This window comes from Dermacentor silvarum, chromosome 1 (assembly GCF_013339745.2).
Source record: "Dermacentor silvarum isolate Dsil-2018 chromosome 1, BIME_Dsil_1.4, whole genome shotgun sequence".
NCBI lineage: Eukaryota > Metazoa > Arthropoda > Arachnida > Ixodida > Ixodidae > Dermacentor > Dermacentor silvarum.
This window is the reverse complement of record NC_051154.1, coordinates 257,559,576-257,573,061: the sequence shown is the minus strand read 5'-3', so window position 1 is coordinate 257,573,061 and position 13,486 is coordinate 257,559,576. Positions and strand designations below refer to the sequence as shown.

At 45.3% G+C, this 13,486-nt stretch overlaps 1 protein-coding gene and 1 long non-coding RNA gene across 4 annotated transcripts in view; one reads left to right on the top strand and one right to left on the bottom strand.

Annotated features, from left to right (window-relative positions):
• LOC119437077 (spliceosome RNA helicase DDX39B) overlaps positions 1 to 13,486 on the top strand; it is a 67,403-nt gene that overhangs the window by 48,463 nt on the left and 5,454 nt on the right. For 2 of the 3 annotated variants that reach the window (XM_049660261.1, XM_037704154.2), the window contains 3 exons: positions 3,223 to 3,442; positions 3,559 to 3,686; positions 5,930 to 6,206. In XM_049660261.1, coding sequence (XP_049516218.1) covers positions 3,223 to 3,442; positions 3,559 to 3,686; positions 5,930 to 6,206 — 625 coding nt within the window. Of the gene's footprint in view, positions 1 to 2,806; positions 2,879 to 3,222; positions 3,443 to 3,558; positions 3,687 to 5,929; positions 6,207 to 13,486 lie in introns of those variants that run through there. The other variant, XM_037704155.2, reaches the window with a different exon arrangement.
• On the bottom strand, positions 2,162 to 2,643 carry LOC119437079 (uncharacterized). The gene is made up of 2 exons (XR_005189203.2): positions 2,523 to 2,643; positions 2,162 to 2,384 (listed from the first exon to the last, which is right to left on the bottom strand). It is a non-coding gene; the product is annotated as an uncharacterized LOC119437079 (long non-coding RNA).

Sequence of the window (13,486 nt, the reverse complement as noted above, 5' to 3'; positions counted from 1 at the left end):
GCTAGGTTACTTGAAGAAGTGGTCATTACTAATTGAATAAGAAATTACAGTAAATAAAAATCCCGGGCAGTGAAAATTAAATTCAAAGCCCCCACTATGTCTCCGCCCCCTGAGTTGCTTTGCGACATTAAACCCATAATTTGATTTGACAACTAATTCGCAAAGTTTCATTAACACTTAACTAATCACTTTATAGCACATGCTGCAATTGATGGATTGAAGCCATCGAGTTTTCAAGGCGAAATTTCCACTTGGAACTAAATTTGAAACTAGCACCAGTTCTAGATGAGTGGCCTTAAACTTGCAGCAATATTCACTGTTGATACTTCTTTTTAACAAAATAGCTTTTTACAGAGTGCACGGACACATTTAACTGGTACACCAATGCACTATCATTCATTTTGGGGAAGAAGTATCTCGAATCTGATGCCAGCTTGATTTCAGACTCATAAACTGCAACATGTCCACTAAAGTGATTAGTAGTAATGTCCTCTAAGTAATCCAGCTGAAGTAGCAGGAATGTAATGTACTATCTGCCACAGGTGATTTTTTTTTTTTTTTTAATGCTGGACAGAGTAAAAAAAAAAAAAAAGCAAATACTATATCTATCAAAGCGCAGTGTGGGAAGTTATATTCGGAGTGCTGTGGCTTCCGATGGCAATAGAGAAAATGGAAGAAGGTGAACATTTTCCTCTTTGTGACTCCAGTAATACAAAGCACTTTTAAAACATTCATGTAGGAGTAGATTCATTACCCAATATACCTTAATAGCAAAAATATTCTGAAGCTTTGTTAAACCACTGCACGGCCCCTGTCAAGTTTAGAAATGCTCATTGGGTGGCGTGAGAGTAGCTATGGTGTTCTGTCAATGCCAGTTCCGCTCCTCTGCACGATGTCGCCAGATCGAATTGCAGCTGTGGTGGTTAGATTGTGATTGGGGCAAAGTGATACTGTGTAACAATACACTGGAGCGCTTAAAGTAATCCCAAATGATCACAAGTCGCAGTCCCCATCTATGGTGTCCCTCATGGTCCACACCAATCTGCAGCATTTTGGGATGTCAAACAGCAAATGTTGTTTTTTTTTTTTTTTTTAGGAACTAGCTACATTTAAGCACTCGGCACAATGACCTAAAATTATTAGATTTGACATGAAGCCCTTGTAACCTTGTAACTCATGTCAAAAGAAGGTCACTGATTGAGATTACATGTGAATATGAACAACCAGAACTTTCTACACAAAAGCGACTGTCTGTCCTGCCCAGCAGATGTAATGCACTTGGCACTCACAGTGCAAAATTAGCTGTCTAGTGTTTTCAAGGACCCCATGCTCAAGTGGTAAAACTAAGGTGGCTTGCATAAAGGAGAGTAAACACCTCTAGTGTTTACTAATATATTTCAGGTTTTTTTTAACTTTCCCTGTATACGATGCTTGAAATTCGCGGGGCTAGTGAACACCCGCAGTGGCGTTAATTGAGACGACACTACATCGATATAATCATGGACGCAAAAAAACAAAAAACAAAAAAAAAAAAAAAAAGGAAAGCGCGAACTAGAAAGTTTAGAGCATAGTGCCCTTTATTATGAGTTCTGCTACTCAAGACATGGCGCAAAGTTGCTCCATTTTGAAGCCAAGTCAATGGTCCCTGAATTTTTTTTTATATTTAATTATTGGGTTTTACGTGTCAAAACCACGATTTCATTACGAGGGACGCCGTAAGGGGGGGGCTCCGGAATAATTTGGACCACCTGGGGTTCTTTAAAGTGCACCTAAACATAAGTACACACGTCTCTTTTCGCCCCCATCGAAACGCAGCTGCCGTGGCCGGGATTCGGTCCCGCGACCTCGTGCTGAGCAGCCCTACGCCTGGCCCTGAATACTGAGCAAATAACAGTAAACACGTCCAAGAATAGTGTACAAGTCGGAGCTATGTACGGTACTACGTCCCAGCAATTGCTCTCCGAGAAAACGCGACAGCACCACCAACTAATTAACGGTGCACCGCAAATATTTACCGCACTGGCGAACGAGAAGAAGAAAATCATTTATTCGGTCAGTGGCGCAGCGGAACATGACATGTAGTCATGTGACCGACAGTGACGAGGACTACATTGAACTAGCATGGTGTTCTTGATGGGAATCACAGCAAACAAAACGGAATGCAGGTGACCTCGCAAGACTGCGAAACTTGTCGACTTTGTTTTTTTGCTAAACTTGCTCAGTTTCTTCATTCGCCGCAGCGTCACTCGCAGACGGGCCGCTGTCAGCTCGCTTCGATTCCTCGAGCAGTTGGCGCATTTGACGAACTAAAGCGTTGTTCTTTCTCTCCAGAGCATCCAGGCATGCGTTGATTCTATCCATCGCTTGGCTGAGAGCCTCACACTCTGAAAAAAAGAGAAACGCTTTATTAAAAATCAAGATTCGTAGCCCGAGACTGTCATGCAATTCCCGAAGCGACGGTGGGGCTCGTACGACACACACGATACGCAAATATGCAAGGAGGTTTCAACCCGCTTACGAACCCTCATCACAAATCTCATCGATATCGTCTAGGTCCACTGGTGTCGACGTTATTATCTTTCAGAGCTTCTTTCGGTTCATCATTGCCGCGCGCCATCTTGCCAAACCAGTGCCTGCGCCGAAATGTAGCGCCGCATAATTTTATGAATTAACTTTAACCTAATTTATCGTAACGGCGCTTAAAATAAATAAATGTAAAATATCTTTAAAAGTTTTCTCTAGCAAAAGTTTAGGATTTTGACCTAATTTTATATTTTTTGGTGCGTTCTTGCAATCCCACCTCCCACTGCTGCCCGCCAGATTACTATAACATTGTTTACGCCATTTTGCAGTTGTCGCAGAGCTCACTAGGTTTGTTGTGAGTATCGCATGAATCCTCTTATTGCTGATGTCGATAAGCATTCATTACATATAGAACACTGTCATACTGCTGATGTAGCTATGTTAAGACGTGTATTTTAAGAAAATGAGTGTTGTGAGCTTCGTAGCGGCATTAGTAAATTGCTGTAAGCTTGGCGTCGGTGTCGGCAGCTTGCCCGGAAAAGGGAGAAACGACTGTCGCCGGTACAAAGCGCCCGTAACAACTTCTTTTCGCTCGTACGGGAGAAGAGGAATAAAAGAAACGAAGAAAATATTGTCTCGCTGCTTGATGTGCTACTGAAACGGTCGCGAAACTTATTGTCGACTGCACCTTCTACGCAGGACGAACCAGACGCACAAAGAATCGCCATGGCTGACAACGACTTGTTGGACTACGAGGACGAGGAAGATCAGGAGCCGACCGTGGGTGAAACGATCCCCGAAGTAAAGAAACCTACCGGAGGCTATGTGTCCATTCACAGCTCGGGGTTCAGGGATTTTCTTCTCAAGCCCGAACTTTTGCGTGCCATTGTGGACTGCGGCTTCGAGCATCCATCCGAAGGTGACTGCGCGCTTTCTCTGGTGTAGAGCAGTTCAGTAGTTTTGGTGCGCGGTGTTTCAAGATCGCACGAAGTTGTGTTGTCATGTTGCTTATCGTTCGCACGGCTACGTTTGCAGTACAACACGAGTGCATACCCCAGGCAATCCTCGGCATGGACATCCTGTGTCAGGCCAAGTCTGGCATGGGAAAGACTGCCGTGTTCGTCCTGGCTACTCTGCAACAGCTTGACCCTGTCGAAGGCCAGGTACGGTTCATTAGTCGAGCGTGGCCTCGTGCTGTTGTCGAACGCTATTCTCCCCGGAAACTTTTTCTTGGGGCATGCGCATTTGTGTAAGGTATAAACCGCGTGCAAAGCGATCTAGCGACGCGATGGAGATGGCTGTCGTGTTCGCCCGTCGCCTACAAGTGGGTGCCGGACGCGAGCGACGACATTGAGCGCAAAAAATAACAAGGGACGACGATAGAGACAGAGTGAAAAGAGCGTAGAATAAACAGAAGTCAGCGCTCTTTTCACTGTCTCTATCGTCTTCCCCCCCCCCCCCCCCCCCCCTTTTTTTTTGCGCTGTTACAGAAGTTGCAGCAAAGTCCCTGGGGTTGCCGGTATGAGGGCAGCGCCGAAACTGGCGTGACGCGTGCTTTATTAATTTAAGTTGATGTTGTCTTTTTAGTGTAAAAGAGTAGCATAGATATTTCTAAAGGTCTTGCACTAGGTTCTTATCCTTGCACGTATCAAAATTTAGTCGTTTGCTCGTTCCGTGCGACAGTCGGTAGTACTTGACTGATGTATGCATCCTGTAACGGCTAGTCGCTCTTAGCACTTCCGGGCGACGAATTATAGATTTCCAGAACCAAGCGATTGAGTGGCAAGAATGAGCGATCTGCTAGCGCGTTGGCCCGTTTCGTCGCTCAAAGCGGTCGCCCGACGACGTCGCGCACAAAATCGCTCTCATGCGGTTTGAATGTGCAAATGGGCGTTTGCTACTTTCACGTGCAGACTTTCCGTTTACGTATTCATTATTTACCAGCATAAAACTTTCATGGAACAGTCCAGTCAGCTGCTAGAATATTTTTGTTTTGACTGCTCCTCTACAGCAAGTTTTCGCAAAGGGTTCTAATGCTGACCCAAGTAAATGCTACATGCTTTTGAAGCAAGACCCCTAGGCTGTTAGGTTGCACTATTTTTATTCACTTCAGTGTCCAAAACAGCAAGAGATCATAAACATATCTCTGGGGTGTAGGTTTTGTGGCAGCATTCTTTCTCCATAGCAAAAAGTGGCAGATAAGTTTAATTTTCAATGGCAGTTGTCATAGCTTTGCATGAAGCATTGGTCTTGCACTGCAAGAACCAGTTTTCTTGGTTGTCAGGGAATCGCTCTTCCACCGAGGACTTGTTTGTTTATTGGAATGACGTGCCTTTAGAGTTGTAGAAAACAACTCTACTAGGACTGTGTGGGCTTTATGTTAACTTGTTCTACTCAAGGGCGATGCTCCCTTGAAAATTGCGATGAACTGTTTCTGCTTGCCCAGATGTGCCTAAGGAAGTAATAGTGCTTGTATTGAAAGCAGGTCAGGCAAGCAGGTATTAGTTTGTATATTTTGGGGTTCCTATTGTAGAATGCATGATTTTGTGTTCGCTACCACTAATTAAAAATCTACAGGCACTATTGCCAAAATTTGCATGCACAAGGCAGTTTTAAGTATCAGAGTAACCGAACTTCAATATTGAACTTAAGATGTTGCCTCGGCACAGGCAATCGTGTTGGTTTATTCTGGGTTTCGTCATGGTTTCGAAGTGCGCTGCCATATTCCAATATTCCACCAAAATTCAGATTGGCCTGTTCAAAATGAAATTTTATGTGCTCCAAATTGCTCCAAAATTACATTTAACCTGCTCCAAGCAGCTCCAAAATGCAATTTTGTCTGCTCTAAACTGCTCCAAAACGCAGTTTTACTCGCTCCAAAAATTGCACCAAAATGACTGGGCAGTCCTACCTCTGGACTCATTTTAAGTGGAGAAAAAGGGCTTAATTTCGCATGCAAACTGCATTGTTAATAAATCAGTATGATGTCGGATTTCCATGAAACTTTGTACATTTGAGCAGCTTTTGGCAATTTGTTTTTATAAAGAAAGACCCGGGTCGTGGAGCCGGAGGCAGCTGCTGTAGGAACTTGTCTTTTTTGTTTGAGTCTTTTCTGGGCATGCCAAGCAGCTGCTTGCTGTAAGACTGACCATTCTCGTATGGTTGATCTGATTTTTCGGGCTCAGTGGGTCTGAAATATAAGTTGTCCTTATACATTGTGTCTGAGGAGAGTTGCCACAAATTTGCTAATTGAGCATGTTTGTATTATCGGTTCTCGTCTGTATTTCAGAAATATTGTCAACAAATATACAAAAAAAGCACCGAGTGAAACCTGAAAGCATTTCGAAATGCCCACTAAGGCAAGACATTGGTACTCTTGTTAATGTGGTGTGAATGGGCTTTGCAGGTGTCTGTGCTGGTGATGTGCCATACCCGAGAGCTGGCCTTCCAGATATCCAAGGAGTATGAGCGTTTCTCCAAGTACCTGCCGTCAGTGCGTGTTGGCGTATTCTTTGGCGGCATGAACATTACCAATGATGAGAAGGTGCTCAAGAGCAGCTGCCCACACGTTGTGGTGGGCACACCTGGCAGAGTCCTGGCCCTAGTTCGTTCCCGTAAACTGCAGCTGAAGCACATCAAGCACTTTGTTCTGGACGAATGTGACAAGATGCTCGAGCAGCTCGGTGCGTTTCTTGTTCATTTTGAGAAATTTTTCTTCATTGTGTATTTATTACAGATGCTCATTAGGCTTTCTGGGTGACTGCATTAAACCTCGCATCCATCAGAAAAAATTTGTCTGTATTTGTGCATTGGTCCTGGCTTTAAAAATGAATGCTGATTTTTATAACAATGTAGCAATCTAACTTGCATTCGCGTTGAAATGACGACTTCTAAGTCTGCAATTGGGGCAGTTATGCAGTTGCTTCAGGTGGGGCAAAACTGTTTGGCCAACTTCTTTTATGTGATAGGTGTCGGCCATGTAAGGAGGTTTGAACAGGTGTATCAAAGCCCTCATGTCTTGTGTATAGTGAGCTGTGGACTGATGAGCGATTGGCACTGCATGGCCTCTGCATTGTCACTCGGTCACTCGGCACACTTTGTTAGTGTTGATTTTTCGCCATAGCCTGCTTGAATAACAAATGCAATTGAAGCTAGGTCCCTCGGGTGTGCCAGTTCTGGTGTTCCTGCATGCCACAGTTAGCTTGTACACTTGGGATATTTTACCACGTAATTAGAGAGGAATTGCTAAAGCTGCAGGCTCTTGTGTGGTTCAATTAAGTGAGCTGCAGATGCCATCTCCTGCACGTTCACATTTCGGTAATTGTTATCAGTAATTTTTCTTTTGCAAAATTGCTTCTATAAATCAGTAATATTGTTGTTAGTTGAAAATCCCGAGTGGTCAAAATTAATCCAGTCTTCTGTGGTGTCTTGATGTTCCAAAGCCCAGGGTGCTTTGGTACATATAACCCAATCGGGTTTTGTCCACTTACATCCCTTGCAAAGCAGCAGCATGGGTTATAGAACAAAGTATGGTCAATTCTGTTAAGAGACCAGAAGTTGCTTTAGTATGGGCACAGTTGAGGACCCTTTTGTTGATTGTGAGGAGCTTGCACATGCAGATACTGCAACACTGTTATCTACTTGTTAAGGATGACTCCCGACTGGTGCAGCATATGTCAATTGCTTAAGCGTAACAACTAACCCGAATTTTTCAGAAAGTTTACAAATTCGTCTTTGTGTTACGATGTTACTAATTTGGTGTTTTACGAAACATAAATTTTGTTTGTGAGAGTCATTCATTGGTCTCTGACCATACCCGTGAGTCTTCCCAATTGTGAAAGGACACCAGCAGGGTACCTGCTTCGAGCAAACAGTTCCTGAAGCAAGTGAAATTGCTACAGTAAAGTTGGTTAAAAAGTAGCTGTAATCTAAAAACAGTGTTGCTTGTCAGTTTGTGCTCTTCAAGTTTGCTTAGAAAATTTTTGCTCAGATCAAACTTAAAAAAAAAAAATTGTTTCCCCTTCTTCTTCTGGTGGTGTGTTGGTGGCTTTATTTAATGAATTTTATTCATGCTGACAGGTATGCTTATGATGGCAAAGATATTGGGTTGCTTATGAACGTTTCCGTATCCAGTTTGCTATGGACATGTTTTCATGTCCTCGACATATTACCTATGCATAAGTGCCATCATTTCCAAGCACCACTAATGCTAAAAATCACTGATACTCAAGCTTGCTAAAACTTCCATGTATCCAGTTTGTATTCAGTGTGTTTCTGGTTCACTAATTGCCTTTCTCTTATGAAAGAAAGTAGCCTGAAGGCCATGTTTTCCTCCTTGACAACAAAGGTTGCTTTGATACCAAGGCCTGTTGACACTCTTGTGCAGTCCCATAAGTGTGATGTGCTGCAGTACCGAAAAACAGCTCATTTGCAGAAAGGCTTGGTATTGTAACTGCATGCATCCATACATGGATGGTGTTTCTTTACATACATTACATACATACAGTTTTATTTATTGTTTTTTCCTATCTGGGGGACCCAATGCTACCACCTTAGTTCACAAGGATGGTAGGGACTTTGCGTTGTCTCTGGATCAGCAAGAATTGCAGCAGTATTGTATGGTAGATACGGGTAAATATTTGACTGGCTGAGTGCAACGGTTGTAACAGGTTGCAGTATAGCTGGTGCAGGCTCTGCTGCTTGCAGGAAATGCTGACTGGTAGCTGGTTTTGCACGTACTGCTAGCAGTGTTAACACGATTCTGTCTGGTCGGGATGCACACCACCTCTGTGCCTCCAGCCCTGAAGGAATGAAATTGCTGCCACTGATAAAGTTGAACAAAGGTATTCAGGACTCGTACAGGCTCTTGATCGTATGAGGCATGCAAGTTGCCATTGTCATATTGAGTGCAAGTGATGCCGTGGTACCATAAGGTCAATGGCATGCTTCCTTTTAACCCTAATCGAGACAAATTGCAGCGAGTCTGGAAGTCTGCTTTTTAGGTACTGAAAATAATTCAGCACTAGTAATATGCCATTGGTCTACTGGCACTTGCATCTCTTAAATTACCATTTGCAACAGAATCTGGACATTCTCACTTGCATTTGTCTCTGACTGTGGCCGTGATTTCACCTGTTTGCTGCTAGCATGAGACGAGGAGCTTGTTGCATCTAGTAATGTGTGTGCTGTGAGGATGCATATCCTGCCTAATTCCTGCCTTCCTACTGAGCTTGTCATTTTATTGCAAAGTGCTAGGCAGCTTCCCACCCCTGGGGTGTGGGCATTGTAGTTGCAACACTACTGCACATTATACAGCGGAACCCCGTTGATACATTCTTCACTTTTGAGTTTTCCTGTCTGCTAGGTCGCATTTTCACGGTCCCTGCCTAAATCCCATTGGCCCATTCCTATCTGATACGGCGCCATTCTGTAATGTTCCCGCAGCTTGTGCGGAGGGAATTCTCTGCGGAGATCTCGGCGTAGCTCGGGGCAAATCTCGAAGAAGGAACTTCCGGAAATGCAGACGCTCGAACTCGTCGACTAGCTTGCCGGGGAATCTTCTTCTTCCACAGACGGTCAGTCTTCATGTTACATCTGTTACTGGAGCGGTCTCATCCCTTTCCGATTCTCGCACGGTGGTTATATAGCCGTCACAGGCATTCGTGAACCTTCCTATCGGAGTCGTGCTCCCGTAACATGGCCAAAGCCTGGGAATCTTCGTTTTTTCTCGCACCTTCAACCGCCGCCGTCGGAGCGTCGTCGAGAGGGGGGGGGGGTGATGACTCGTCCTGTTGGCTCACGCTGTAGCAATCTTTCTCTCAGAGTAAGAGGGTGCCTCGGCGCCCACGCTCTCTTTCTCTCTCTGGTTACCGTTGCCACGACGTCTAGACTCCGTTGGTCGCGTCGGCTGTTTGAGCCGTATGCGCTCTCCCCCTCTGTTAAAACTGTCGCGGTGTGGGCGTGCTTCTTTCTCTCACTTGCGCGAGGTGCTGTGTGTGCCCCGAATACGTGCTCTTTTGTGACAGGCAATTTGCTGCCTTTCTCACTGTTGCATTATATTTTTCCATAGTCCCTTGAAAAACTTATCAATGGAGTTCTATTATTGTATTGCAATTCACTTGTATTTTACTATATTGGTAGGATGCAAAATCGATAGTTCGCTTCTAAGAAAGCTCTACCATGTGGCCATCAACTAGAACTTAGTGTAAAGTAAATGATACTGTATTTGCTTGTGTTAAAGCCTGCACTTTGGGCTTTCACATAGTGTGGACTTGCAAGAGGCTGGCTTATGGCTACTCACTAAAGCCTTGAACTGTGCTCGCTGCTATCTAGAATAACACACCCGCTAGTGGCCAACTATGAACATATTTATTTCCATGCCGCTGCCCCATACAGTCTGAAGCCTTTAACAGTGTGTTTGGCTCCTCCAAAATCCTTTGTTTTACAGTTCACTTCGTTGTGGTCGCACACCCTACTGCTCACAATAGAGCAGGCCACAGTGATAGAATAGGAGAGGTGGCCAAACGACGCCGCTCCACCAATGTGCCGCACATGACGCAACATCTCTCGAGTTGACGCCGCTTTGCGTAAGGTGGCAGCAGGGGTAGTCTCTGCTCTGCCGTACTTTAAAGTACGTAGCCGGCTTCCGTTGCGAGCTTTCAAACTATTTTTACGTCCCTGACTGTTGAGAAAGAGCTTCGCGTCCAAGTGCCGTACACAAGGGAGGTCTTCAATCCGCCTTTTTCACGGCCCGACGGCGCATGCGCCCTGCCCTGGCGGATTAGTCGCAAAACGTTTTGGAAGGGTCGCGTGGCGCGGCCGTGCGACCCTTCCGGGCTGTTGATTTATTACGGCCGTGCGTGGCGCGGCCGTAATAAATCAACAGCCCGATATTTGTAACTGGATCACAGTCGCTGTTGAGTAGCTCAGGCGATCATACTGACTCGTCTCACGGTGGAATAACGCGGCTCATATGCGCAGATGTGTGTGTTTTATTCGACGTTTTGATTTTTTTTTTTTTTTTTTCATATTCAGCGATGCACCTTTCCCCCAATTTTTGACGCTAACAACGATCTGTGGCTGTAGATGTCGATGTAAACAAGCGCACAGCTTTGCTAAATCTGACGCGGAAGGCTGCGTGCTCGAAAACTTCTTATTTATGCAAAATGTCTTAAAGAATGTGCAAAAAGAATTGAAAGAAAAGCGAGGTGCAAGTGCAGGAGTCAGCGACAACAAACTCCAAAGCAGCCGCGCCGGCAGACAGAACTCAGCGTGCCTGTATAGGCTACACTATAAAAAAAAAACAGCGTATCACGCCTGCTCACCCTATATATATAGTTAGTGAGTGCTACATGTCTTCCAGGAACTACATGCTGCCCTGCAGAAGCCATTAATAATTATTTGCGATCCACGAAATGCGCAACCGATGCGCACTCAACAAGGGCACAGGTTCACTAATCAACCGGCAAAAGCCCCGGCACCCTTCCAAAACGTTTCCGGCGGCATGCGGCAGAGGGCAGCGCAGGAAAATGAAAAAGGCGGTTACCACTGAACAGTTACTGTCGCTTAAAACAGACTTTTCGCGCGAATTTACGCATACAGTGTGACTTCAAGCACGTCGTTTATTCCTTATTTATACCCCAGTCACATGGGCACTAAAGACCTTTGAACCAAAGATCCTTTACTTCAAGGGAGATTGTGCGCTGTCACACGAGCGCACCAAAGGAGGCTGCATTCGTCCTTTGAAATCTCAAGGGAATACTCTCGAGCCTACAGAGGGTGTCCGATAGCAGAAATAACAATGTTTATAAATGCGCAAGTTTCATTTTGACCTGTTAGAACAAGCTTCTAAGTACTAAATACTAGTAATAAAATCCTAAACATTTTTGGGACACCTGCAATCTCGATCATGAACTCGCCGGTACAGCAGCGTCGGCATGGCCTATCATCAGCGGCAACACATTGCAATAAATACCTCGGTATTTGGTAAAGTAACGACCTTACTACACGTACATTTTGTTTTGATCTTTCAATGTAATAGAAAAAGTAATTATCGCAGAAAAAATACTGCATAAATGTATTGTAAGATGCATTCGGGCCCATATTCTTTATTACTATTGAGGTGACGGCAGCGCTAAGGATACATTGCAGTTTCTGTTAAAAGCTTAAACAGAGACCGTGTAGCACTGACACATATCCCTAGAACTAATGTTCCTTTGAAAGCTCTATGGTTCTTAACTTCAAAGGACCTTTGGCACGCCCGTGTGACTGGGGTATTAGTTTGTTTTATTTCTTTATTTTGCTGTTCGGTCTGAATACTATACGGTGACTAATGCATGATTGCCAAATGAATCATGCTTCAAACATATATTTTTATATGGTCACGATCGAGTAGATTTGTTCTTCCTCATTACAGTATTAATATACACTCCTTTATTAGCATATACGACTATGCAGAAACAGTATTCATTGCCTTTCCAAAACTACTGTTGGCGTGGTAACATATATATATCAGGGGTTCTCAAGCATGTTCGTTCCAGGGAACCCTGCTAAGCTCCATGAAGCGCCAAGGAACCCCCCCCCCCCCCCCCCCCCATGTAACCGAATTAAAATGTCCTAATTAACCGAATGTCGAATTACCCAAGGTATCAAGAAAACAATAAATGAGTGCTTACTACGTCAACAGGCTTTTATTTACTGAATGAATTAGCAAATCTTGTTTCTATTTTGCACAAGAGCAGTGCGGCACCCGCCGCGGTGGCTCAGTTAGCAAAGGCGTTTCGTGGCTGAGCACGAGGTCACGGGATCGAATCCCGGCTGCGGCGGCCGCATTTCGATGGAGGCGAAATGCAAAAACTTTTGCCCGTGTACGTGCTTGCGTTGTAGTGCATGTTAAAGAACCGCAGGTGGTCAAAATTAATCCGGAGCCCTCCACTACGGCGTACCTCACAGTCAGAACTGGTTTTGGCACGTAAAACCCTAGAAAGAAGAGCAGTGCGGAAGCTGAAGTTCTCATCTCGTGACTTATTTGAGCTAGCAGCGGCAAAGGCCTCGCGACATCCTTCGCAGCGCGGCCGCGGCGCGCGTCTTCATCTGAGACACGCTTTTCACTACCGCGCGCACATCCCGATTATTTTTTCGCTAGTGAGCTGGTCGCCAACAAATTGCCCGCCCATCGCGATGTAGCCGGTGCTCTTCATCTTCGACAGCTTTGCACTGAGTCAAAGCGAAACTACTGCTTACCGCAACCGCTGCGGAGAAAACCGCGGCTGTTATCGACGAGATCATGGTCGGCGACCTTGCGGTTCAGAAGGCAGGCGGCCGACGCCATAGCCGATGCACTCACCAAGTCAAAACGAAACTACCGTTTGCTGCAACAAGTGCGCACGAAACCGCGGTCGCTATCGACGCGATTATGGATGGCGACTACGCAGCTGCGAAAGGCAGCCGACGCGCGCACCGTCAAAACGAAACTACTATTTCCCGCAACCGCTGCTGCGGACGAAACTGTGCTGGTTATCAACTCGATCTATGATCGCGATTACGCACTTATGAAGGCACGCGGCTAGCCGCCAACGCGGTGTTACGCGCGGCGATTAACGCAAGAATAAAGGCTTCGAGGACACAATTAGGCACGAAGAGTTCCGGCGTTGCTGTCAGTCACGTATAGCGTACGATTGCCGCTGAGGACCATACCAATGAGGACTGCATCGCTTCATTTTTGGACGCTAACGCCGTTTTAGCTCTTTTGCGCGCACTTGTGGTGCTCCGCGCATCAGTTTTTTTTATTCCTCCGAAGTATAACATCAGTGCGCACGCTATCGGCACCTACCCTATCTACAAACGGGAGAAATGCGCACGGTGGTAAGTTAGAGCCTCCGAGATTCAAGTGCGAAAGCTTAGGCGCGCTGCCCATGGCTGCCTGTTTTCGGAGATTGGGTGGCTACAAGCTGCTTGCAGATTT